General features: G+C 43.4%; 1 protein-coding gene across 6 annotated transcripts in view; it reads right to left on the bottom strand.

Annotated features, from left to right (window-relative positions):
- Positions 1 to 26,711, bottom strand: part of ENPP2 (ectonucleotide pyrophosphatase/phosphodiesterase 2) — a 110,694-nt gene that overhangs the window by 44,649 nt on the left and 39,334 nt on the right. For all 6 annotated transcript variants that reach the window (XM_075582376.1, XM_075582386.1, XM_075582387.1 and 3 more), the window contains 8 exons: positions 26,262 to 26,384; positions 17,303 to 17,363; positions 16,511 to 16,608; positions 13,864 to 13,943; positions 13,440 to 13,559; positions 11,999 to 12,054; positions 4,787 to 4,852; positions 3,949 to 4,021 (listed from right to left, as the gene is read on the bottom strand). In XM_075582376.1, the coding sequence (XP_075438491.1) occupies positions 3,949 to 4,021; positions 4,787 to 4,852; positions 11,999 to 12,054; positions 13,440 to 13,559; positions 13,864 to 13,943; positions 16,511 to 16,608; positions 17,303 to 17,363; positions 26,262 to 26,384 (677 nt within the window). The remainder of the gene's footprint in view (positions 1 to 3,948; positions 4,022 to 4,786; positions 4,853 to 11,998; positions 12,055 to 13,439; positions 13,560 to 13,863; positions 13,944 to 16,510; positions 16,609 to 17,302; positions 17,364 to 26,261; positions 26,385 to 26,711) is intronic.

The following is a 26,711-nucleotide window of genomic DNA, read 5'->3' as shown; positions in this document are numbered from 1 at the left end:
TCACTCTGATACACTAGCCTGCAGACCCGCACAATACTGCTATCCTTAGACGCTGAAAAAGCATTTCACTGTATTGACTGGGAATATATATTCGAGGTTCTCAGAGCATTTGGTCGTCTTTCAAGTGGTCTCTGCTTTATTTACAAAATTAAAAATCCATACTATGCTCCTATTTGCTCTAACCATTGGTGCACATTAGGCTAAACAATAAAATAAAGGGAATCCAGATAAACGATCAAATCTATACACCTTAGCTTTTTACAGATGACATTCTGCTAACACTGTCACACCCACTGACATCCCTCCTGAACATTTTTAATCTTCTCAACGCCTTTCGATTGCTATCTCGCTTTAAGAACAACAATGGCAAATTAGATGCATTAAACATACATCATGTAAAACTGATCTCTCTGAATTTTAATTTCCAGTGGAAACTCCACTTCCATAAATATCTGGGCAGAGTTCGAACACGCGCTCTAGACAGAATATATGAAGGACATTACCACGACAGGATAGAAAAAAAAATAACAACAAAAGACCTTGAAGAACAGTCTAGATATCAAATCTCCTGGAATCAATTCAGTCAAAATGAACCTCCTACGCAGAATATTGTACTTATCCCATACCCTGCCTGTTCCAGTTAAACATAAAGATATTCAGGTCCCACAAAAATGAAGATCCACATTTATATGGATTAATAAAAAGCCACGAATCAAGAGCACGCTCATACAACAACCCACCAGCTGGGTCGGGAGGGGCGGTCCAGTTGAATCAACTAGTTTACTGCACCTCCCCAAAAAATAGCAAGAGATGGTTAGAGATTGAAGCCATGTCCCTTCCAAATGGAAATTTGATATGCTGCTTTGGTTGCCCACAAAAGCGAAACGAATTTAGAAATCCCCCCTTTGTACAGTGGCTCACATTAAAAATGCGGGATGCAGCTAAGCTAAAGCATTCACTCATGACCACTAACTTCCCCATGTTGCCACTGTATACTGTAATAATTTGGACTTTCTGTTTTTTAGCCCTCTAGAGTTCAGGAGGTGTCGCAAGAATTCTACACCTGTGGCAATCTAGAGGACTTGGACTGTTTAATAAACAGTGGTCGATACATAAAAAATAAGTTGCACTCACTAGGTCTTTGCAAAAGAGGTAGTTTAATAAAAGATCAAAGTTTTGGTCCAAAAATAGAGACCTTTCTCCCCTATTTTTGGCCTGAAACTACTTCTTTTGCAAAGATCATGTGAGTGCAGCTTATTTTTTCTACATTTACCATATGACCTGGCTAGGCTCCAGGTTCTTTGCTAGCACTCACAGCAGTTTACATTTTATAGCATGAGCCCTCCTCTTTATTTTATCAGAGGTCCAGGCACCTGGGTCTGCACCACACTGATTTTTATTTTTAGTTTCCTGAGGGCATTCACAAATTCAAAAGCCCCTTTTTTAGACCTCACCCGGTTAGGGGATCTACAGTACGCATGTCCAAGGATGCAGAAAAGGGTTTACTTTCTCAAATGTACAAATGTATATCCCTGGTTGACTCCACAGTTCAATGTCTATGGTTATTAAGGAGAATACATTTAAGCTTCTGCATCAATGGTACCTCACGCCTCTTAAGTGGTCTGTTTTGTTGCACCTCCTCCCCTCAGTGTACAAGATTATGTGGCCAAATTGGCTTCTATATGGTGGCATTGCCCGATAATCAGGATTCTTTGGGAAAAGTACACAAAATATTACAAGGTATTCTGGATGTATCTATTCCATTGGATCCCTGTGCCACTATATTGTGTGGACCTAATGATATGCTAAGAAAGAAAATAAATATATAGGTTCACATCAATTCTGCGATCACATGCGGGATAGTGGCACTATGGAAGAAGCCCAATGCCTCATCTTAGGACCAATTTAGAACTAGAACTAGAACCTGGAAGGGTTTTGGGATGGAAAAACTGACCAATGTACAAGCAGATTCTTTGCATAAATACATTGGGGTCTGGGAACCATGGAGAGTCTACATAGGAGTAGCTACATTTCCAAAATTCTTATCTGGGCTCTTGGGAGCTGCCTCTGTTTCACCCTCGTTATGTTGAACTATCGATCAGATGGGTTTTGACACTGTCGACAATTGTTTGTTATTTAACGGGTGGGCTTAAGAATAGATATTCTTGGTGACCACATGTACCCATTTTCTTGTTAGATCATAAGTGTAATCTGTTTTTGTCTTTGTAGTTTTTTTTATTTTCTTTCCCCCTTTTGTATTACACCCCTTTACTTTCTGTATCGCTTTTATGCAATTATCTGAAACTTTATAATATAAAGTGAGATTTAAAAAAAGTAGAAATTAAAAAGCAATTTATACAGTGTGGGAGGAAATCTAATTGTTCAGGGAGAAAGTAGTTTTAACGCAATAAGGAGTGGAAAAGAACTTTGATGTGAAATAATTTCTAATATTTAGATTACTTTTATGAAAGACTAACACTAACACCATTACTCACATATCACTGGTACTATAAAAGCAACTTTAGAACTTGCACACCACCAGTAATTTCTGTGTTAACCAAATACCACTTAACCCTTTTGCTACCAGAGATGTGCAATACATAGACGGTGCCTTTGGTTGTACAATGGGGAAGTTAACCATTTTCCTGCCAAAGACATCCAAAAGCAATTGTGTATGCTAAACAGTATACATACTTAACCTTGAGTTGGGATTAATTATCAAGACACAATCTAACTATGTTAGAGCGCCTCCTAATCATGCCAAATTAATTCTTAGGCAGGATTCTTATAGTTGCAGGACAAGTGGATGTCTAGTTTTAACTTATTTTGTGCTTAGATTTTTGTCTTTTTAAATAAATTGTTTTTGTCCATTTTTAGTGCTTGCTCAATCAGCAATTGTTTATTTGTTTTTTGTTATTTTTTATTTTAATACATTTTGTTTAAGGTACATTTTTTTTCTTAACAATATCACACTATGCTGTTTCATTTATCTCTTTCCATGTGCTGAGCAACGGCTGATTCCAGTTATCTACATCCTTGGAACATTTTTTCTGGACTATTTCAGCATCCTGTCACTTTATCATGGTTGTATTTGTGCACATGAAATCACATATTAATTGTTAAAATTTATTACAATTATTTTTATGTAGTTGTAAGGGTGCCCCTATCACCTGTTTTTTGTCTGTTTGCAATATTACTCACTTTGGGTAGTTAGTGATCTTTAGTTGGTAGCCCTGTAACAGGGGATTTATCCCTGTTCTGAAAATGTGCCTCTAATCCAGCAGGGTGGTGGTTATCTGCTGGTAGTCAATTAACCAACACCACCTGGCTGATTAGGTTTGTTAGAAAAGCCTGCCCTTGAGACAGGAAGTGAGATTTCCTGAGTCTCACAAATTGTGGGACTGACCATAGGAACAGATGTCTTGAGCCTGCCAGAAGAAACTGCACGCTGCTTGCAAGACACAGGGGAAAGCACTTCTGAACCTGAATGCTATTATAGCCTGAGGAAAAAGGCAGCAACCCAGGAACAGAGAAGACTTTCCCTCCAACTACAAGAAAACAGATAAGACTTTCCTTCATAAGACTTTTTGTATATCTGCACATATCAAGATATATGTTTGGGGCTGGGAGACATGCTAATCTAAAGGGAGTTGTGGACTGGATAGGTTTCACTAGAAATACTCCCAAGTGGAACAGAAGCTTTGTTTGACCCCTTATTTGAATATGTTTGGATGATTTTCTTATGTTAAAGAAACAGGCGCAATAAAAGCCTTATTTAATTTCACCTTAAATCTCCATTGCATACGTCTGCGCATGTCCTCCTACAAGCCCCATTATCATTTTTTATCACTATTTATATTAATGAGTGATAACTATTGATATATATCATTCATATTTAGAATAGCGCTACACAGTTTGCACTTTTTTCCAGTAAAAAGCAATACTAACCTCTGAGCTGAAAGGTCCGTATTTATGGCCAGCTGTATCTGGCTGTTCAGAGTATAAGGCATAAACATAAGGCCTGAAAAAAGGGGAGATGAGAATATAATCTGATCACAGATATAATTAACACCAGTAATAATCATCATATGGCTTCAATATGGCTTACTGATTCTACCATTTGTACTGAAGAAACAGTAAAGTAATTTAAAAAAAATGTATATTTACTACACTTTTGAAATGTTGTATATTTTTCTGAGAACTGTTACACAGTGCATATTTCCAATTAATTGTCATCTATTTTTTACCACCCGCAATCAAAAAGATACAAGTAGATATCTCTGGATATAGTGAACTTTAAAACATTGACGATGCGAAAATGTGCCGGGGATTGTGTGCAACTTTCCTCTTTTTTTACATTTGTGTGAACAGGGAGCTGATCCGTGATCTTCCGGAGATGGCATTGTAGCTTTTTATTGGTAAACTCAATAGCCATGATTGTAGTTTTAAGCAACTATAAAACATTTAACTTCCTTTTTGGGTTTTTTTTGTACAAGGAACGGGGAGCCGAGGAAGGTCGGAACCACAGCTGAGCTCCTGATAATGCCGTATTTTTCGAATCATCCCGGGGAGCGAGCCCGGACTGCTCAGCCTTTTTGCGTCGACCAGCAAGTAAGCTTGTCCCGCGGACGCAACTAGTTCAGCGCTTTGGAACCAGGGGGGTTCCTGGATGTCAGGAAACTAGTGTTCAGCTCCATGGGACCGCATGGATTAGGCAAATTTTAAAAAAAAATAGTTGCGAGCAACGTGGTTTGCTGCTTCCACCTAGACATCAATGAACACATACCTTTCATTGTCAGATAAGTGCAGCCATTGTAGCATAGTTAAAACTCTACGCTCTTGAGGAATACTCCTAAAATAGAGAGAGAGAGAGAGAGAGAGAGAGAGAGATCACTTCATTATTAATGAGCTTCAAGCACAAGACATTTGTAGCTTCATATAAAACAGATATCAATTAGCATAAGTCCATTCACTCGAAATGTTGACTTGTATACATTATTACGGTCCCAATGCATTGCCAGTGTGTGTGTTTTACTTGGTGCATAAGATCAGACAATCTCATTAAAAATACTGTAGCAGGGTATTTCCTCCACACCAGTAGGGGCGTTTACACCACTCCTCAGGCTCACTCTGAGGAAGCAGGGAGGACTAAAGAAACTATGTCCTTGAACTCTGACACTGAGGAGGGAATGATACACTGTGACATGCGCAGTCAGTGCTGCCAGAGCACGTGAGGTACTGGAAGCCAGTAAGGCTGCCTGGAATTACGTCAGTTTTACTCCCCCTAGGTCCCAGTTAGATCACCAGCCACAGTAGCCTGAGTGTGTAGGGCAGCCAATAAGTTAGGGACCCTTCGCTATAGTGACAAGAACGGAGAAGCTGTGGTGCGGGATGGACTCCAGGACAGAACTCCTCAGGCCCCAGGAACTACGTGAGTGGCTGCCGGTGGTAAGGAGCAAGGGTAATTTATTTGGAGGCCCTGTATCATGGGACACTGCGGATGCCTTTCTCCTGAGTGAGGGACCACTGTTGTTTGAGCCTCAAAAGGGAAGGTACCAACATGCACCAACATCAGGGGTGGTGCTAGCTAACACACACACACACACACACACACAATATGGCGTTTGGGCTAACATCCACTATCCCAGGAACATTGGGGCTAGAGATAATAACAGTGGTATGGTTTGCCTCCCCTTGAGTGGAGAAGGGGATTGTATTATTATGGATGCTGTTATTGTTATTATGCAATAAGTGTTGAATTGGACCCCGATGGTAAAGATACTGTTGGTTATACAGTTGTGCGAGTGGTTCTTCACGAGTTAAATATATGTATATGTTCCTGTGGGGGCCCATCCGGTCTGTGACAGGAACCCCATAGGCGGAGGCACTGCACCCCAAGCTCCCTATGAGCGGAGGCTTAGGCTTCCAGATCCCTAAACAGGTTAGCACCATAACCTTAGTAACCTCTTATTACCAGTGGATCTCTCTTAGGGGGGATAGGGGTGTTACATTTGGAGGTGCTGCTGAGATTCAGACTTGGGGTGCGCAATAAATTTAGATATAACCATGTCCTTACCATCTGGGCAGAGGGTCGACCAGTGGGCCCTCACCCCCTGGTCTCCATCGGCCACGTTCCAACCAAGACACTGTCCTATAATTTGCGATTAGTGCTGAATCAGTTCCCTGGGTTACAGGACACCCAAGTCCTAGACAGAGAATGGGATACTGATCCGGCATGGAGCACAGTCCTGACATGGCTGACCATGAATTACAGATGGATGAAAGCCCTGGGGTCCTGTATCTTAATGGAACCAAGCCTGGAGGGTGTCCTATTATTTACCCTGAATTGTCAGTGAAAGCGGAGGAACCCAGCCACGGGTCGGATAGTCAAGGCAGCAGCCCATTGGGAGAACCGGCGCTAGCGGATGTACTAAGGCAACTTGCTGATAATCTGGCGCAGTCATTGCATGCTCACCACTATCAGAAATTAAAAGCCTTCTCTGGGGTGTTGCCAACATCTGAGGGGAAGAAGAGTTTGGGGACTGGAAAGACCATACCCTTCAAGTGCTGGACGAATGGTCTTGCTCCGAAGCCATAAAGAGATAGCGAATAGTTGAATGCCTAGGGCCCCCAGCCACTACTAAAGTAAGGATGTACAGTGAGCAGCATGTGGAAGTCACTGTGCAGGCTCTGGTCGGGAACCTAACTCATGCCTATGGTACTGAGGATGATGAAAGTGAACTCTTGGCTCAAATTCTATGTTCTCCAACAGAAGGAGGGAGAGGAACTGTCCGTGTTTGTCCGCCACATACAACTAGCATTGTTCACTCTACTTTCCAACAAAGTCATTTACCTAACTGCTGTGGGTGGATATCGGCTCAAACAGCTCTTGAGAAAATCACTACCCTCTCATCCCATCTAGTTTTGGGGGAACCCACCTAATTTTGAAGACTTAATGAGCCAGAAGAAAAAGCGGATGTGGAGAAGAGGGCGATTTTGTGACGGATTGTAATCAGCTGGCAAGTCCTAAATCTGCCACCTTGATGTTTGACACTCACCTTGTGGAGCAGCCGTCAGCCCCTAGGATAAGCACTCCTTTGGCTAGTCCAGAAAAGAAACGTCCGCAATAGATCAATAGATTGCGTGGGCCCCAACTCCTTCATGCGGGTGCTAATCGAGGCGGTCTATGCGTCAGCTTTGCTGGACATTAGCTCTCAGGTAACAATAGTTTACCGGTCTTTCTATGACCTTTACTTACAGTACAACATCTGCCTCTGCAGTTGGCTGAGAAAATGACATTATGGGGCCTTAGCAGCAGGACTATCCCATAGATGGAGTGATCCGAGTACGAATGTATATACCGCAACTTCACACTAATATGACTCACCCCATGGAAGCAGAAGCGCTGGTGTGTCCCGAACCTAGGGAACACTCTAATACCCCCATTATATTGGGAACCAATACCGATGTGGTATGGTCACTAGTTAGGGCTTTCCTTAAACAAGCAGGAGAAATGCATTTGTCTTCTCTGAAGATTCATCCCGTCTTCATGTAAGAGTGCCACCAGATTGCTGCCCAAGAACGATTTGGACGGTTCGTCAACAACGAAAAGGGGGTGGCCGAGATTCTACTGAGGGGAGTGTGGCATCTGATGGCCGGTGCCAGCTATCTTCCCAATCACAGAAGTGACTGGTACTTCTCATTGGAGTCAACACCTGAAGAGGATGAGAAAAGAGGATGGAAGGTGGTGCCAGAAGTGAAAGAATGGAAATATAAGTTTCCTCCTTACTTTGCCGTGTGCATCCAGAATATTTCTCGTCACCCTGTCCAGCTTGACTTCAATCAAGAACTGTGTAAAATATACCAAGTGACTTAAGTGAAACATCTGGCCCATGCGAACACTGCTTCAGCGCAGGAAGCCTCGTCCGAATTACAGTTCGATTTCGGAGAATCCTCCTTACCGGCTGAGTGGAAGAAACGCCTCAGCAACAGACTGGGTGAGGGAAACAAAAGTGTTCTCCACCAGTGAGATGGATGTGGGTTGTACTAAAAGCACCCAGCATACCATTTGGATGAGTGACGCCATTCCCTTCCGCGAAAGATCTAGGAGAATAGCCCCCAGAGACATGGAGGATGTTGGGGTCATCCTGGAAGAAATGAAGGCCACAGGCATTGTAGAGACTCCTGCAGTCCTTATGCATCACTTATCGTGGGGGTGAGGAAGAAAAATTGATCTGTGCGTCTACAGTATGTGTGGACTATCGTACACTGAATCACAGAACTATTCCAGATCAATACACCCTACCTTGAATTGAGGAGATCCTTAATGCCTTATCAGGATGTCGATGGTTCAGTGTCGTAGATCTGCGTTCCGGGTACTATCAGGTTCACATGAGACCCGAGGACCAAGAGAAGATGGCGTTCTTCTGTCCTTTGTGGTTCTATCAGTTTACCCAGATGCCCCAAGGCATCTGTGGGGACCCTGCCACCTTTCAGCGGTTCATGGAGAAAACCATCAGAAACACGAATCCGAGAGAATGTCTAGTATATCTAGATGACATTATAGTCTTCGGGCGGATACTGGAAGAGCATGAGGAACGCCTGTTGAAGTTTCTGGATCGTCTACAACAGGAAGGATTAAAGTTGTCCCTCAACCAGTGCAAATTCTGGTCACCTATGTGGGTCATATTGTATCTGCTGAAGGAGTATTGACCAATCCTGCGAATGTGGAAGCGATGATAAACTGGCTTTAGGCTTAGATCAGGCCTGGTGCACCCCTCCTCCATCTCCTTATGAGGTGGAGGGCTGATGTTGTCCTCTCTCCACAGAGGGAGAGAGAGAATGAGACAGGGTCCCCAACTGACACACTCCATTTAGGAAAGGGACAATATTTATAACCTGAGGTGGATGGCTGTAACCCTGCCCCTTAACAGAGCAGGTTGAATACTAATTGGCTATCACACACTATAGATGAACCAATCAGTATCCTCCCCTCAGGCTGACACTTTCTGGTCGTTGCTAAGGCCCGCCCTTGGATACTGATGACACAATCCAAGGATGCAAAAGCACACAAGGCCTTGAAAGAAGGCAAACCCCTCCACTGCCTACACCTAACAGGACTTACACTGGAAAGGTCCAGGCAGAGAAGTAGCGGCCGGAGGCTAGGCTATATTTATATCTGTCTTTTCAGAGTTAAGATTCATATGGAGGCCCACCTTTTTACTTGCCTCAGTGAGTTCTTACATTTGCTGCAGGAGCTCTCGTGGACTTGTGGCAAAAATAACAATGCCATCTGCAAATCAAAGGTGACTCGAGTATTCACAGTTGATTTTGATTCCTTTTTGTTCCCAATTTAAGGTCTTGAACAATTCTTCAAGTGTCGCAGTGAAAAGCTTTGGTGACATGGTATCTCTCTGTCGCATTCCCTTGCTGATCCTCATCTTGCTTGTATCTTCATGTAATCAAATGGTTGATGTGGCATTCTCGTAAATGTTTCTTATAATATCAATGCGCATTTAATGTAAGGATCTTGCTTCTTATAGTTCATGCGATATAACCCAGGTCCTGTAGAAGTTAACATAATCCATTTCTATACTGTACATTTGGTTTTCTAAAATTAATGTCAGTAAGAAATAGTGTTTATTTTGGTATAAAACGCCTAGTGACCAGTCATTTGAAGCAAGATGTAACACATCAACCTTTAAAGTAAAGATTTGGGTTTCATTAACATTCATATCATTGGTTTTGCTCATGACTTTGCTTTTCATTTCACTATACTATTACAGACGAGATCACGGCTATTCTAAAGCTTGCCTTAAACTACCCCGGTTACATTCAGGGTATGTGCTGGGTATGTGCTGGGCTAGTTTAAGGCATTTCTGCATTGACTAATGACCCATAGGATTAACACAGCAGGGGTCCCTGGCAGTCCCATTCAGTTTGAATGGGACTGCCAGGGACCCCCGCTGTTAATCTGATGGGCCATTAATCAATGCAGAAATGCTGGGGCTAGTTTAAGGCAAGTTTAAGGCATGTATCCAGCATGTACCTGTGTCTTTTTGGCGATTGCCACTGGTTTGTGTTAGAATAGTCACAGTCTCTGCTGTATACAGTATTATCCACTCCCTGATAAGCAGTTCTGTTTTTGCTAGCTTCTCACTCCCACCCATTACTGTAACCTTCTTCTAGTTGACATTCCCCTTGTCCGCCTGTCCCGTATCCCATCCATCCAAAATGCTGTTGCTTGACTCATCTACCTCACTCACCGCTCCACTTCTGCTGTATTACTACACAAATCCCTACACTAGCTTCCCATGTCCATGTTCTTTAAAACCCTAGCTGACTTACAAAGCTCTCAACGACGCTGTCCCTCCCCTTACATTTCAACCCTCATCCCCAAATGTACACCTAAAACAGCCAGTACGTTTTGCCCACAAAATCCGTCTTTTCCACCCACCTTATTACCTCCTCTCCCTCCCGCCTGCAAGACTTTCCCGTGCTGCCCTCTGCCTCTGGAATTCCCAACAACGTACCTTCAGACTCTCTCTCAGTTTTCAGCCATTAAAAAACTCCTGGAAACTCACCTTTTCAAGGAAGACAGACACCCACTCACTCAACCCTACGTCCCTCCAACCACATTGGGACCAGCTGCGCGGCTGGACCAACCTCATTGCTATATTACACGCCCTAACACCCCCTCTCCCCCTCAAACCTTAATGGGATCGGCTGTCTGGCTGGACCATACTGAGGTATCTTTTTGTTTCAATATTGTCCCTCATTCCCTCTAGATTGCAAGCTCTCAGGATCAGGGCCCTCATTACCTTTTGTACCTGTTGGTGCATATTTGTCCTTATTTGCATGTAACCATCTATGTAATTATCAAAATCTCTGTTCCCCATGGTACCACGCTGCAGAATATGGTGGCATTTTACAAATAAACGATAAATTCATTAACTTCGCTTCTTCACCGATTCCTATACATCTGTGGCGAGAACGTCTTATGCTGATTTTATTACAATTGTCCCTCTTTTCTGTGGTCAAAGACAGATGTATTGCATATTACTTGTATTTCCTCCTATTCTACCGGTCTGTCTACTTTTCTGCATCACCGTTCAATTTCAGGATTCCACCTACCCTCGTCTTTACTCTCACCTCCCTCTGCAATCACTTTATCTGCCTCCTAAGGAGCCCGGGGCCATATTTTCACGTTTAGCTGCGACCGTTTCCCCCGCCAGGACATTTGGCTGCCAAGACAGTTCTCCGTCGCTGGTAATGTATCCCCTAACCCTTTACCCTAAAAACCCCAACCTTAACCCCCTTGCCCTAAAATCCCCCAAGCCCTTACCCTGGAAAACGTAACCCCGAATCATTACACTAATTGTCCTAGACGCAGCACCTACCTCAGGGCCGAAACAGCCGCGGCTAAATGGCCGCAGCCAACTGTCCCTCGGTGGCTGAACGGTCGCGGCTAATAGTCCCTTTCCGTAGAAAATATCCCTTATTGTCTCTGCATACCGCTACACTGCTCAGAGTGTGAACTGTGTGGAGCAGAAATTACTTTTTTATAATAATTTTAGGACCGAGACCCTGTAATGACAAGTACTGTATATAGTTGCATTACAAAGCACTCTGCATACTGTCAAAACGAATTTTGTTTTACAAAGCTGTCAGCACACAGAGTTGTAGAATTAATATTGCACAAATACATTTGAAATCTACCTTTTAGAAAAAGAAACTTGCCAAAGTGACATGTTGCTGGAATTGAGGTTCTTCACCCTCCACTTTCTTGTTGGAGAAAGCACAATATTGGCAATATAGACTCTATGGACATTGAAGGGGTTGACCGGAAGGCTACTAACTGTCCCCTTAAAATATCTAAAAATACAGATTATAGTCACACTACGACATCACTCGGTACTCCATCCAATCTGTACAAAGAGTACATCTTTATTATGTTATCATCAGTACCACATTACTTGTGCTGTACATTATGACTTACACTGGCCAGAAGAATGTAGCTGCCTTCACACCCTGCTTGACAGCAGTTATCCAAATCTGAACAAGAAAAGAAACAGCATATATTACAACCATACAGTCATTTATGTCCTCATTTGATTTTGTGGACGCTGCACCCAATAAGATTTCAACCCGTTTCATTTTCCTTTCTTTCAACAAATGCTCAGCATTCGTGTTTAAATGAATAAACGATTGCTCAAGACCCCCCCACCCCCCCGCTCCGACTTCTAATATATTTGCTGTACATGATTGCAATGGAAAAAGACATCATTTTTTTCCAGTGCACTGGCAACGCTCCACGCATTGTACACATCAAAGGAGTTCACTAGATCCCATTTGGCCCCCCCATTGCTAAGAAGTTGGAGCACACCAATTTGGCAAGCAGCTGGCATAAATGTAATGTTACTGCACGAAGGGCAAAAAACACACTTCAAAGGTTTCCTTTGTGAAGGTTTGCTACACACAATGGGAACACTATGGTGCAATGTATAAGATGCTTTTGTCAAGATCTTATTTTTCTAATCTCGTTGCTTAGTAAATATTTGGTCTTATTGGGTTAAACAGCTCCCAATTGTATTGGGCGGCTGCATTTCACTCCGCTATCCAAAACCTTTGGCACTTTTGTTTTTCCATGTATTTCAACATTGGAATAGTGACGGGCCCACAGTAATGTACATGCAGTGTGCATTAAAACACACTTACATTTTTCTTGGTCAAAACAGTGTCAAATAAATACAAACTGTAAAGATATATATGGCATAAAATGATTATTTGCGGGGAAAATGTCAGAGGTCTGATACCTATTATGCATTTAATCCTTACATGGTTGGTACCCCTACGGCAGGGGTGCGCAAACTTTTGGTACTGCGCCCTCCTACCTGTGTGCTGGCATTAAATGACACCGCGGTTCATGTGATGTCATGTTACATGATCCTGCGGCGTCATTTGACGCGGCGCTGCCATGGCGACGCGTCGCCTGAAGCGGACTGAATCCTGGTAAGTGCGTTACAGCGGCCTTGCGCTGTGTCCCGGCATTTAATTTAAATGCCTTGGGGAAGAGCGCAGAGACTCTCTAACTGCCGCTCCCCCCCAAAAAAAATATCTCGCCCTACGGTATTGATTGATCGTCTTAAAGATGCAGCTATTCTGCTGCATGGGCTGTTTTTAACTGGATTTTTCTATATTATAATTTAATAGTTGAAATTGTATTTTTAAGAATAGTAACATCGCATTCGCAGCCTATTAGCAAGCCTTTCTATCTGCATTATGCTTTTGGACATTCATTGCACCGGTAGCTTTGTATGCACTTCGACAACTGCTTTAAATATGTTTTTTTCTTGAGAGACAGAAACACAGACAAGATTAGCAAGGTTAGGTACAAATTGGTCACACACATTTTTCTTGTTTGTTTGCTAGTTACTTACAGGCTGTCCTCCCCACCATCTGTGATTAAATTTCTCTCGTCCACGAAGGCTGAAGTTGGCTTCAAAAACAGGGTCATACATTGAATTGCCAACGATGCCATGTGATTCAGGATAAAGTCCCTTTGTGCAGAAGAAAAATGATAAGAATTGCAACAAACACACAACAAAGCTTAATATTTCGTGATACTACTACTGCAAAAAAAAAAAATGAAGTGTCAACAATCTTTATCTCTTGTGGGGCAAAAAAAAAAAGAAAGAAAACTGATTTGTTATTCTTTATTAAAAGGGCTTGTACGGGTCTAGTATATGTTTTTATATAAAAGATTTAATATGTTAAACTCTAGTCTGAGTTTTAGCAAAAATAAATATCTTTGCATTTTAGAATACATTTGATAAAACTAAATTCTGAGTGAAAAGAAGTTACCGTTGCCAATGTATACAAATTAGGGAAGGTTTTCGTAGGGTAAACTGGTCTCATATATGGAGAATGTGTTCCACAAGACCCTGTTTAGAAAAGGGAGAGAAAAGATGAAAACAATAGTCAAATAATCGAGCTCTTTGTGTAACTCAACTTTAATCCATCTGCAATGTTACAATATTTTATTCCTTCTGTACTTCGGTTGTTTTCTCTTCATTCTTTTCTTATTCTCCTCTTCTTCAAAATTGTACTCCCAAAGATGTTATTGCTATATGCATTTTACTTATTTTCTCTATACACTATCTGACTGTACCTTCATTTTTGTCATAATAATACTTATTTTATGTAAACGTTTATAAATTTACTGAAAATCAAATAAATAATAGGAAGAAACATTTGTTAAATATAATGTATTATTCAAACCAAAATTGGTTTGTGCAAGATTTTTGAAATTATTCAAAATCCCAACTGGAGGCATGAAGAAATTATATCTTAGAAAGATTTCGCTGTATCTGGCATAACAGCTTATGAAAATATCTTTTTGCTTGAAGAAGCTTGCCAGCATGGTGACTTTTGCATAAAGATGCCTTTCAATTAGCAAATTAACGTTTGTCAACAATCTTGTTGCACATCAGTTTTCAAGATCTTAAAGCAGCAGTTCACGCTGCCAATTAAACAAAATTAAATATGCATCAATACAATCTACACACTGACAAGTGATTAGCCAAGTTGCCGATCGATCGGCAAAGATTCGGTTCGGGGGTTCACTAAATGGCTGTCAGTGCAGCAGAAGAGGACCCAAGATGCAAAGTTCTGTGGGGAAGATCATGGGACCAGGCAGTCACTAGATACAATTGGTGCACTGCTAGAGAGAGGCAGGGCTCAAAAATGGGTGTGCCAGAGCCTGTTTCAGAAGAGGAAGGGGATGTGACTTTGTAAATGGTTGTTATAGGAACACAAAATGCTTGTTACATTATAATACATTTAAAAAAAAGTCTTTGAAAAAATGTAAACGCCAACAAGACTTTTGGGATCTCAAGATCTACATCCGAATAAGTGAATTTTAGGGAATCATGATGCCTCTAAAGCATATGTAAAAGAGGTCGCAACCTGTAAAATACATAATATTACTATTTTATCCATGGATAGCACCCAAAAATTCAGAGCAAACCAAGTCAGATGAGATCAAAGCGCAAGTCATTTACAGAACACTAGTAATAATATTTAAAGGGAAGAAGGCGGTCTAAACAAACTCAAATAAACATATCAATAGCTTGTGCATTTCACGCCGATAAGTGTAATATTCCTAGATTTTGCAAAGGCTTTTGATACTGTTGATCATGCTATCCCGCTTAACAAACTCCAGCGCTCTGGAATAAGGAAGCTTGCTTTAAACTGGTTTCATTCCTACCTATCAGGTAGATCCCAACATGTGTCCATCTCAGGCTCTAACTCTAACCCCTTGGATATCACCTGTGGTGTCCCGCAAGGCTCGGTTCTGGTGCCCCTACTCTTCTCAGTGTCCATCAATGATCTTCCTACAGCTTGTAAGGGAGCTCCAATACACATGTATGTAGATGGCACAATCTTATATGCACACAGCCCTATCCTCTCCGACCTTGAACACATACTTCAACCTGACTTTTTGAGACTTGAAAATTGGATTTCCCAAAACAAACTGTTTTTAAACACTGACAAGTCTGTAACAAAGGTATTTGGAACCAAGGCTAAATTTGTAAAGCTTCCAGTGACTGAGCTCCAGATCAGAACCAACGTTAATACCACTCTAACTCCTGTTACTAGTTTTAAATACTTGGGCATATGGATTGACTCACATTTAACATTTGGGATGCCCTGACATCCAAAACCTATGCTAAACTAGGTGTACTTTACAGGAACAAATTCTCCCTAAATCTGAGGATCAGAAAGCGTATTGCACAGCAGATGTTAATGTCAATTATTAACTAAGGGGACATAGTATACGATTCGGCACCCCAAACCCACCTCAGCAAACTTGATACCCTCTACAATTCAATATGTTGTTTTGTTCTCCAATGCAACTACAACACACATCACTGTGTAATGCTCAAAGAACTAGATTGGTCATCACTTTAGTCTAGGAACAAAGTTCATCTCTCCTGTCTTGCCTTCAAATACTTTCTGGGCAAGCTGTCTATCTGAACAAGCTCCTCACCCCTACCACATGCAGCACTTATCTGAGATCTGACTCCAAAAGACTGTTCATGGTCCCAACGTTCAGCAAAGTTTCTGGTCGCTCCTCCTCCTGTTACCGTGCACCCCAAAACTGGAACAATCTACTGTAGACTCTCACAGCCACCACCAGTCTAAGTTCTTTCAAAACTAAAGCTGTCTCACATTTTAATCTGGTCTGTAACTGTTACATACACCTACAGTATAATATATATTATCTTTAACTGTGCATGCAATGTCTTGTATATAATGTATACCGTGTTCACTTATGTAACCATGTATTATTTGTCATCATAACTCTATGCCCAGGACATACTTGAAAACGAGAGGTAACTCTCAATGTATTACTTCTATTTTATAAATGAATAAATAATTAATACAGTAACTTAATGATGATAGTGTGGAACACCATTTTCATTATTATTAGAGCTTTTGTACTTACTTAGTTTTTCAATGTTTGGTAAAACCTTGCTCCCTTTCTTCATGTATGAAGCACGGAAACCATCAACCGAGAAGATAATCAAGGGAGGGCGAACAAAACTAAGACAAGGATTTGCATAGAGAAATCATGAATTAGATGTAAACATAATGTTAAAAACAATCATTGTACTCATCTTGTTGTACCAATTGTTCCCAATAAAGTGTGTGCCCCTTAACCATACATCTGTATGTGAACTTGCATTTGACATACATTTTGGGTCTAGTTGTATTAGATACTTTGCAAATTATATGAATAGCAACAACCGAAAGAATAAAGAATTTGTAAAAATGTTACATAAAATCACAGGATTCTAGTTGGAGTGCAACGATAGGCGACTATAGAGGTTGGATATAATAAATTAAAAAGATGCCATTTCCAGTATTACATTTATATAGCAACACAGTCCCTTGTGTATTTTTGCCACAAATGAAAGTTCATTGGCCAAAAGAGAGATTATAGACAGACCGAGTGTGTCTTCCCTATCCAGTCCAGATTAAAAAACACTGGATTGCACATACAATATCAAGAAACAAAAAACACACATACTCAACCTCTAAACCTTATATGTTGGTTGAGGGAACAACTGCACATACTGTATATAGCATTTGAGTGCCAATATTACACATTTAATGTGTTTAAAATAACAAATGTGAAATGCAATATTGACGCATTAAAAGAATAAAAGGATAAGCAGACTTTAAATTCATACTGCAAATAGCTTCACACCTGGAAAGCAAAGTAAAAAGTTATTACCCTGCTGGACAGTCTGGGTATTTAATTTCTTCACATTCGTCCTCCACCCAATGTGTATCTCCTAGACAAGAAAGAGAGATGTAAAGAACAACTGTTGGTCAAGAAAGTAGACTACAAATTAGTCCTTTTGTGAAAACCTGGCAATTTTTTTTTTTTGCCAATTTCGATGATAATATAGATTTCAAAAATGGTTGAAAATTCCGCCAATTAGGATTGACCTTGTTGTCTGGGGTCATCTAGAGAAACAATAAATGAACAGATTTCAAAAATAAAAATGTGGCACTCTTATAATACTCATTTCGGTCCAAAAAGTTTGGAAAAATTGGGCTGTCCACGTGCGCATTACAAATTCACAAAGAGCTTGAGATCACCCCTCTTAGACCCTGTCACAAGTGATTGTTTAAAGAGCGTTACAACTCTTGAACACTGATATTGCTTATATTTCGCAACAGATATTGAAGTTTCAAAACTTTTAAATAAATCATTTTTTTTTTTTTTTTTAAACAACGTTGAATTTTAGAACAGATATGTAGTACATAAGTACAATATATGATCGTATTTAGAATTATAGGCGGGTGGGGGAGGGGGTAAGGAAAGGTATAATGCTGCACTATTGTCACACTTGATTAACAAAAAGTGTTTGCTTCACACAGATATGTGGCCCTAAATAAATGATTATGTTACCAATATATACTATTTGCTACATATTTTGGAAATCATTTAAAAAAAAAAGTTGTCTGTCCAGAAAAGCAATCTTCATATAAGTGAAGAGTCGCACATACATTATCAATGAGCTGTCTAGCACTAATTAATCTTACTGTATATTACAAATAGGTCAAGATGTTCCTACCCTGTACATCCTCAACCATTTCCAATTAAAACTGAAATACACCAATATATCCGTTTCTTTTCTAGTGGGTTTAGCAAAGTTTTTTTTAAGGTAGTTGGGGGTTACAAACATAGCATTGCTTATACTGCAGGTGTATTCCGTTGACATGGATAACCCCATCTTGAGTGTACCAGTGCTATTCCTGGGTTAAATACAGTAAATTGAAATGTTAATTCAAATTTAAAAAAGGCAAAATGATATGAAAATATCAATTTAAACACCAACTATAACATTCCATGATCCTGGAAAAACGACCCAACAATAAAATGACTGTCATGGTAGACCAGGTCTTTTAACACCATTTATTTTTAAGGGATCAATCACAGGGCAAAACAAGACAGTGAAATAAAATGAGGTTTATTTTGGATAAATCCTTTAGAACACACAAGAATACAAAATACAAAAATATACACACTTACGGGGGTCTGGTGAATGAGATCTACCTTTCCTAGGTGCAGGGACCTACTTCAAATGGGTTTACCCTGTCCGCTTCTCTGCTTCAGGATATCAGAGTGCTGCACACAGCAGGCCACTCTGACATGAACCTCCAGCTGGTCACAGTCCAACTCCACAACCCTTCCCAGAGTGTCTCTCAGATGGTCTCCACACTCCTTCCAAGAGATGGACTAGTGCTCTGACCGTTCTGTTCTGACTGACAGATTAAATCTGTCAGTGGTGATATTGGATACCGAGGCTTGAGCCTCATTACTCCAAGTTCTCTTGTTGAGTGTATTGTCGCACTCTTTAGGAAGCTTCTTGATCTGTGTTACTTGCCACAGTTGAGTTGGTTTCACAGGTTCAGCGCTGTGATGGGTCGTGGGTAGCGGTCAAATGGGTTTGCAGAGATCGCAGCAAGCTTCTTGATCAGCGGGTTTGAGTTCTGGTCCAGTTCCTTGTAGAATTTCTTGTTGAGCTTCTTTAGATGTTCATCTAACATCTCGATACCCAGTTCCCTATGAAGGTCTGCTATTCTTGTAGGAAGTGGAGCGTTGGACGCAATCCGCAGCGCCTTGTTCTGTAATTTTTGGAGAGATGATCTTTGATGTTGGTGGCAACCACTCCACACCGGGGAGGCGTATGTCATTGTGGGTCTAATGATCGCCTTGATCACATTGACTTTGCTCTTGATGGGCATGGTCCTTGTCTTCAGCAGAGGGTACAGTGCTGCCAGCTTGGTTGTTGCCTTCTGTTGAATCTTCTCAATGTGGTTTCTCCAGCTTAGTTTGCTATCTAGGATTACACCTAGGTAAGAGCTGTTTGGCTCCCATTTGACAGCCTCTCCGTTGAGGGTGATTGGCGGGTGTGCCTTGATCCTCTTTTTGGTAAACAGTGTAGCTGTAGTCTTGCTGGAGTTCAGTCCTACTTGCCAGTCGCTGTACCATGTTGATAGCATGTCTAGTGCTTTCTGGATGTTCTTAGCTACTTCTTTCTCTCTGAAGGACTGGGAGATGACTGCCACATCGTCTGCGTAGAGTGCCAGTTGAGTCTTGTGGAGGTCTGTGGGGATGTCATTCATGAAGAGGTTGAAAAGGAAAGGTCCCAGGACTGATCCCTGTGGCACGCCAGCGCGGATGGGGCGTGTTGTTGAGAGCTCTTCTCGCACAGCCACGTGGAATGTGCGCTCCCGCAAGTAGCTTGCAGTCAGCTTAATCAGGTAGTTTGGGAATTTCAGGTTGATCATTTTGTGCAGTAGTCCTTCATGCCAAACTCTGTCAAACGCTTTGGCCACGTCCAAGAAGACAACTCCAGTTGATTTGTGGATGTTGAACCCATGGCTTATTATGTCAACGACTCGCAGCAGCTGATGGTTGGTTGAGTGGTCCTTCCGGAATCCAAATTGCTCCTTTAGTAGAATGTTTTTACCAGAGGCAAAGTGGCGGAGGCGCGTAAGAATAACTTTCTCCAGGAGTTTCGACAGTCCAGAGAGCAGGCTTATCGGACGGTAGTTTGCAGGATCCCTCCGTGGTTTTCCAGGCTTTGGAAATACAATGACCTTGGCTTCCTTCCAGGATTGAGGAAAGTGCTGGAGCCGCATGCATGCATTGAAGATTTCTGTGAGGCATTCCATGGCTGCCGGCGGAAGCTTCTTGATGGCCAGGTTGGTAATTCCGTCACTTCCTGGTGCTTTGCCATTTGCCAGCTTATCTGCAAGTTGCGTTATCTCAGTCCTGGTGCATCCTTCAAGGGTTTCCGCTTCGGTCTCTGGTAGGTGCTCGGTAAGATGCCTGTTAACTCCTTGCTCAACTTCCCGTGCTATTTTGCTGGCTTGGTTAGGCCTAAAAGTTGTCTCCAGTGTGTCAGCGAGAACCTCTGCCTTGTCCTTGTTGCTACATGCCAGGTGGGTCTGGCCCTGGATAGGTGGATTAGGCTCCTTCTTCCCGGTCAGGCGTCGGGTCATTCTCCAAACAGAGTTGTCGGATTCCTTCAGCTTGGCTGCTGCGGCCTCCCACCTCTCCCCCCGGTGTTGGCTGATTTGCTGTCGCAGTAGTCTGGCAAGTGAGTTGTACTTTACCAGAAGGTCAGGTGTGCGGAACTTCTGCCACTGGCGTCGGGCCCTGTTTTTCTCAGCAATCGCTTGCTTGATCCCGCTCGGTAGGTCGTAGATGGAGCAGCGTTTGGGCATCTGTTTTGGGACGCTGTGCTCTATTGCATGTTGGACTGCGGTAGTAAAGGTGTTGACAGCATCATCAATGTCTCCGTTGGTGTCCAAGGGGCGGGGGTTTGTGATGTTGCTCAACTCTTCTTTGTACAGGCTCCAGTTCGCCCTGGTGAAGTTGTACCTGGGTGTTTGCTGGTGGGTTTCCATCTCGTCGCCAACAGTAATGGTAACTGGGTTGTGGTCTGAGGTCAGTTCCGCCAGGGTTTCCAACTGGACAGAATGTTTCACGTTCTTCAGTAAGACAATGTCCAGGACATCCGGTGTGTGGCTTGCAGTGCCTGGGTAGTGGGTGGGTTCTGTAGGGCCAGCCACTACAAAGTCACTCTCCTTTGAGTAAGCAAGAAGAGCTTGTCCTCTGGAGTTTGCTGTCCTTGAGTTCCAGCACCGGTGTTTGGCATTTAGGTCTCCCCCGATGATGGTTGGGACAGTGGAGTCCAGCAGAGCTTCCAAGTCTCCCAAATGTAGCTTCACCTTAGGGGGGCAGTAGGTGGCAATTAGTCGCAGTGGTCCTGTTGCAGTCTTTACCTGTACTCCAGTGGCTTCAATACTCCGGAGGGGTGGTAGTGCAATCTCATTATGGCTGACCCGTGTGTTAACAATCACAGCCGTCCCACCACCTCTGGCTCCTGTTGCCCGGTCAGTACGGTATACCCTGTGGTTCGCCAGGCTTAGTTTTTGGTTTCCTTGAAGGTGGGTCTCCGAGAGCAGAGCTGCGCATACATTCCTCGATTCCATCAGGTGAAGGAGTTCATCTGTCTTCTTGCTGATACCATTTGCATTCCACATCACGATGACAGAACTGCGTTTAGATGTTGCTGCCATGGTGGTTAGTTTCTGTGCTCCTGAGAAGGGCCGGGATGAGATTCGCTATCATTGTCACAATGGGGTGAATATCCATTCTCGCAATAGCGCTCGCTATTTTAAGGATGATCTCTAGCCAGTTTGTTGGGCTTGCGGTTCCGCCTGCGGGGTCCGGGTTGGCCGCCTCAACGGGGTTGGTGGATGGTGTCCTGAGAGTTTCCGCGTAGGTCTGTCCGTCTGGGTTTTGCATCCTCTGGGTGGATGCCGTGCCTTGGTCTGGGATCAGGTGTTCTGTGGTCCTCTGTCTCTCCGGCGCCAGGCGGGGAAGCTGGTATTGAGTAGTGGGTGTCTTCCTTGGTGCCTGCTCCATCAGGTGGGGTGTCCGCTTTTCCCGTGCCTCTTGCTTTGCTTTTGTGAGGTACGGGCAACCACGGTAGCTTGCCGGGTGTGGGCCTTTGCAGTTTGCACATGTCGCCGGCTCCTTCTTCCTATCTCGTGGGCATTCCTTGGAGTTGTGGTTCTCTCCACAACACACACAGCGTGGCTTCTGGTGGCAGAATGCAGAGGTATGCCCGAGCCGTTGGCAGTTGAAACACATGGTTGGGCCTTTTCTGCCCTTTGGCGCTTCTGTGGTTACCACACAGCTACAGAGCTTGGTAATCTTGGTAAGATCTGCAGGCTGGCTCTCCGGGGTTTCTGCCAGTGTGACAATAAACAAAGGGAACTTCTTGGTCTTGTCCACCGGGGATGTCAATTGGGCTACGCTCTTGACTGGAAGTCCATGTTCCGCGAGGTCGTGGGAAATCTCCCCCACGGAGGCGTTTGCTGGTAAGCCGCGAATTACAAATTTCTGGGGCTTTAGGCGCGTCAGTGGGAAGGTGTAGTATTCTATGCCCTGCTTTGCAAAGCAGTCCGTTAAGCTCCGGTAGTCGTCCACAGTTGTGGTAGTGATCTTTGCGTGGTTCGCCCGTGGTTTAACTACAAACGGGGAAGTGCAGTGCTCGGTGAGGATGTCGACAAGGTCCTTGTGGGTCTTCATATTCCTAACCATTACCGGTGGTATGCGAATCTTTTTGGGTGGGAGTGCAGTCTCTTCATCGTTGCACCTGGGCCCTGAGCAGTCATCGGCATTAGCAAGTGGCTCGAAGCGGTTTGATGTTTTGATGCCTTGGTCTTTCTTGTGCTTCTGCATCTTTGTCTTTGCTACCGATGGAGGGGAAGAACCATTGGAGCTATCAGAGTTTGCTCGCCCTCTCTTCTTCACTAAAGTGTAGTCCATGTCTTCTGCAGCATCATGTATTGCAGTCTCCATAGGTGGCACATTTGCCTCTGCCATAATAAGGCGCAGACCAGAGCCACGCACCCGCACGGCGGCGGGCACACGGCACAAATCAGAGCCACACGCACGGCGGCGAGCACTCTGCACAAATCAGAGCCACGCACACGGCGGCGAGCACACGGCACAAGTCAGAGCCACGCACCCGCACGGCGGCGAGCACACAGCCCAAATCAGAGCCACGCACCCGCACGGCGGCGGGCACACGGCCCAAATCAGAGCCACACACACGCACGGCGGTGAGCACACGGCCCAAAGCACGCAACGCAGGGAGCAAGAGCACACGGCGCAGGGGGGGGCACGGCACCAAGTTCAGGGGGGGCACAGCACAGAGCGCAGGGGGGGCACAGCACAGAGCGCAGGGGGGGCACAGCACAGAGCGCAGGGGGGGGCACAGCACAGAGCGCAGGGGGGGCACAGCACATAGCGCAGGGGGGGCACAGCACAGAGCGCAGGGGGGGCACAGCACAGAGCGCAGGGGGGGCACAGCACAGAGCGCAGGGGGGGGCACAGCACAGAGCGCTGGGGGGGGCACAGCACAGAGCGCAGGGGGGAGCAGAGAGCACAGGGGGGCACAGCACTGAGCACAGGGGGGCACAGCACAGAGCACAGGGGGGCACAGCACAGAGCGCGGGGGGGGCACAACACAGAGCACAGGGGGGCGCAGCACAGCGCACAGGGGGGGGCACTGAGCACTGGGGGGGGCACAGAGCACGGGGGGGCACAGAGAACAGGGGGGGGCACTGCACTAAACAGGGGGGGGCACAGCACTAGGCAGGGGGGGGGGGCAAGGCCGGGGGTCACAGCAAGTCACAGCTCTGGGCTCTGTACTGCACACAGAACTCAGCATACAGTGCAATAAAGCTATAAAGCAAAGCGATGGGCAATGACCCACGTGGCAGCGGCGGCTCTCCCCCACGTGGCAGCAGCGGCTCTCCAAACGGGCCAGTCAATACATCCCCGACTGAAACTCCGGAAAGTGGTGTCGGCGCGGGCGCTGTGATTGGAAGTGACCCACTCGAGGAGTCATCAGCCTCTCCGGTCAGTTCAATCAATCTGAATCAATGAAATGACTGACTCAATGCTATCACAGAGACCAGACTAGTGCTCTGATCAGCAGTGTTCCTTATATACCCCTTGAGGGCTATCCTTTAACATTGAGCAAGGGTAGCCAGTCAAGAGAAACAGTGCCTGGGTCTCAGACCTGATAACTGATTAATTTAACTAATCCCCTACCTTTGTTCTGATCTATTTCTATGGAGAGGTTCAACTGAGTGAATTACTTAGTCTTTCTCCATAAAATTGACAGTAACAGTGGAATATCTCATTTACTCTCTTGCATGTTAATTCCATCACCACACAATACCAGGTATGTAATCTGGGAGGAATTGCTAACATCAGCATGAATAAAGACATGAGGTAATTATGTAAAAGACAGGACTTAGAATTACAGCTAGCCCAAAACACATCACAGAACAATGTTGATTCACTGGGGGATTGCATTTACAGGGAATAAAGAATATAGGCTTTGAAATACATTCCATGTTCTCCCCCAGATATTAAATTACATTTGGCTGGATGAAACATTACTAGGACAGCCAAGTTACACTTTTTTTAGGGGGTAAATAGCTGGATTTCGCTTTATTAGTTCCCCCAGCTACCCCTACCGTCACAGACTTCATCTGATGGGAAACAAAAAAACTATTCTCCATCTAACGGGGACATTGCACCAGTGCACGTAGACCCTCATGTATGTTTGTGTACTACAGTGTACAGCAAAGATTGCAGCATAAATTGGAACAGTTACTTGGCAATCTGGTGGTTGGCAGATAAACAGACGTAGCTAAGATAAGGGCCTTCAGTGCTGCGGCCACAAGACTGCGATGGTCACTGCACCTGCAGGGGGTCCCATTCGGAATCATGGACTGCCCCCACAGGGTGATCACAGTAGACTCAACCCCTACCGCGGGATCATGGTAGACTCCGGACACGCCGGAGACAGTGGGTCTTGCTATATCTGTATGATTAAGCAGAGTTTGTAATGGTTCCTACCGTAATTGGAAGTCTCAGTTTGTGATGTGGTTAAGGCGCTGCCTATTTACAAAGTAAACGACTAGAGATATTTTTTTTAAAGGGTTTATATTCTGTGCAGTGTATTCTTTGCAGATTGTGATTCTGTGTACAAAAACAATATTAAATACTGTACAGAAATGAAAATAAAATGCAAATGTGCTCCTAGTTCCAAAATCTCAATTAGAGCACCATCCATGTGATAACATACACATTAGTAAAAACCCTGCAAATAATCTCATTGCATTATATATACACAACGCAAAATAGAAAAGGTAAAGCTATGCACTATGGCAACTTCCTAAGGACAGTGCAAACCCATAAAAATGTATTGTGACCCCAAATAAATTTGTTTTCATAGAACACCATCCCATATACTAGTGAATTAGTAGGGCTTCTATTTTTACTAATGCAATATCATATATACATTTGTATCATTGCAGTGTAATATATAATTACCCTTTAAAGCAGCAGTTCAAGAAATATCCTACATGTGTTTTTTTTAATAAATCAGTTCTGTACTATGAGAAAATACTTGTAGCAGTTAAAAAAAAAAAAAAGACATTTTTAATGTTTCTAATGCAAGAAGCATTTCCAGCGTGACAGCCCCTTCCCCTACTGATAGGCTCTGGCTCTTGAGCCCCGCCCTCTCTCTAGCAGTGCGCCAATTGTATCTAGTAACTGCCCAGTCAATCATATTCTAGGAACGACATTGCCCAGAACGCTGTGCAAGAACTGAATTAAATAACTGGATCAATAAGTATAGATACAGTAGGATAAAGTATCTGTTGTCTAAATTTAGCATAGGTTGAATTTGATGGACGGAAGTCTTTTTTCAACCTCATCTACTATGTAACTATGTAAATAACCCGGAGCAAGCGATCAATTACAGGATCGATCTGCAGCTTAGCTAATCACTTGTCAGTGTGCAGATTGTATTGATGCACATATTGAATGGGAATTTTTTTTTTTTTTTTTTTTTTTTTTTTTTTAAACGGCAGCTTGAACTGCAGCTTTAAAATAATTCAACAAAAATATATATGGCAAAAAATAATAATGATTGAGTCTTAAGAAAGTGAAAAATCTACTGAAAACGTCACAGGGATCCCCTGAAAACTTCCTGCAGAATCCTACGGTTCCACAAAACGCAGGTTGTAAAAGCAATGCATTACAACATTTTTACTGTGACAAAAAAGCCATTAACCTTTGCATACTGCTTGGTAGTTAGTACAACAGTCGCCTCTAGCCATGCAGTCATCAGAGCAGTGGCAAGCACTGTCATCACTTCGTGTCTCTCCGCACCGATCAGTGCACCCCCAGCCACGACCTACAATAAAATATATACACAATGAATCGAGACTCTTCCTTCGCACAAAAACAAAAAGAATAAATGCAGAAGTATCCATTATTTGCACCAAACACAATATACCCAAACATGGTCAAGGCTATTCTACAGTATTGCCGTTTGTTTAGCTGCTATTGGGCATAACCCTCTATGTTGGGCAAGCTCTATCTGGACTATTAAATACAGACTACAGTGGGTACATTCATAAATTAAGTTCTGGGCAATTGTCAAAACATTTTTGCAAGGTTTTGATTAGAGACATATTTTTGTGGGGTTTTTTCTTGCAAGCTCTTGCATTGCTCAAACTTT

Source organism: Ascaphus truei, chromosome 2, assembly GCF_040206685.1.
Source record: "Ascaphus truei isolate aAscTru1 chromosome 2, aAscTru1.hap1, whole genome shotgun sequence".
Taxonomy (NCBI): Eukaryota; Metazoa; Chordata; class Amphibia; order Anura; family Ascaphidae; genus Ascaphus; species Ascaphus truei.
Note: the sequence above shows the minus strand (reverse complement) of the source record. Positions and strands in the feature narration are given on the sequence as shown.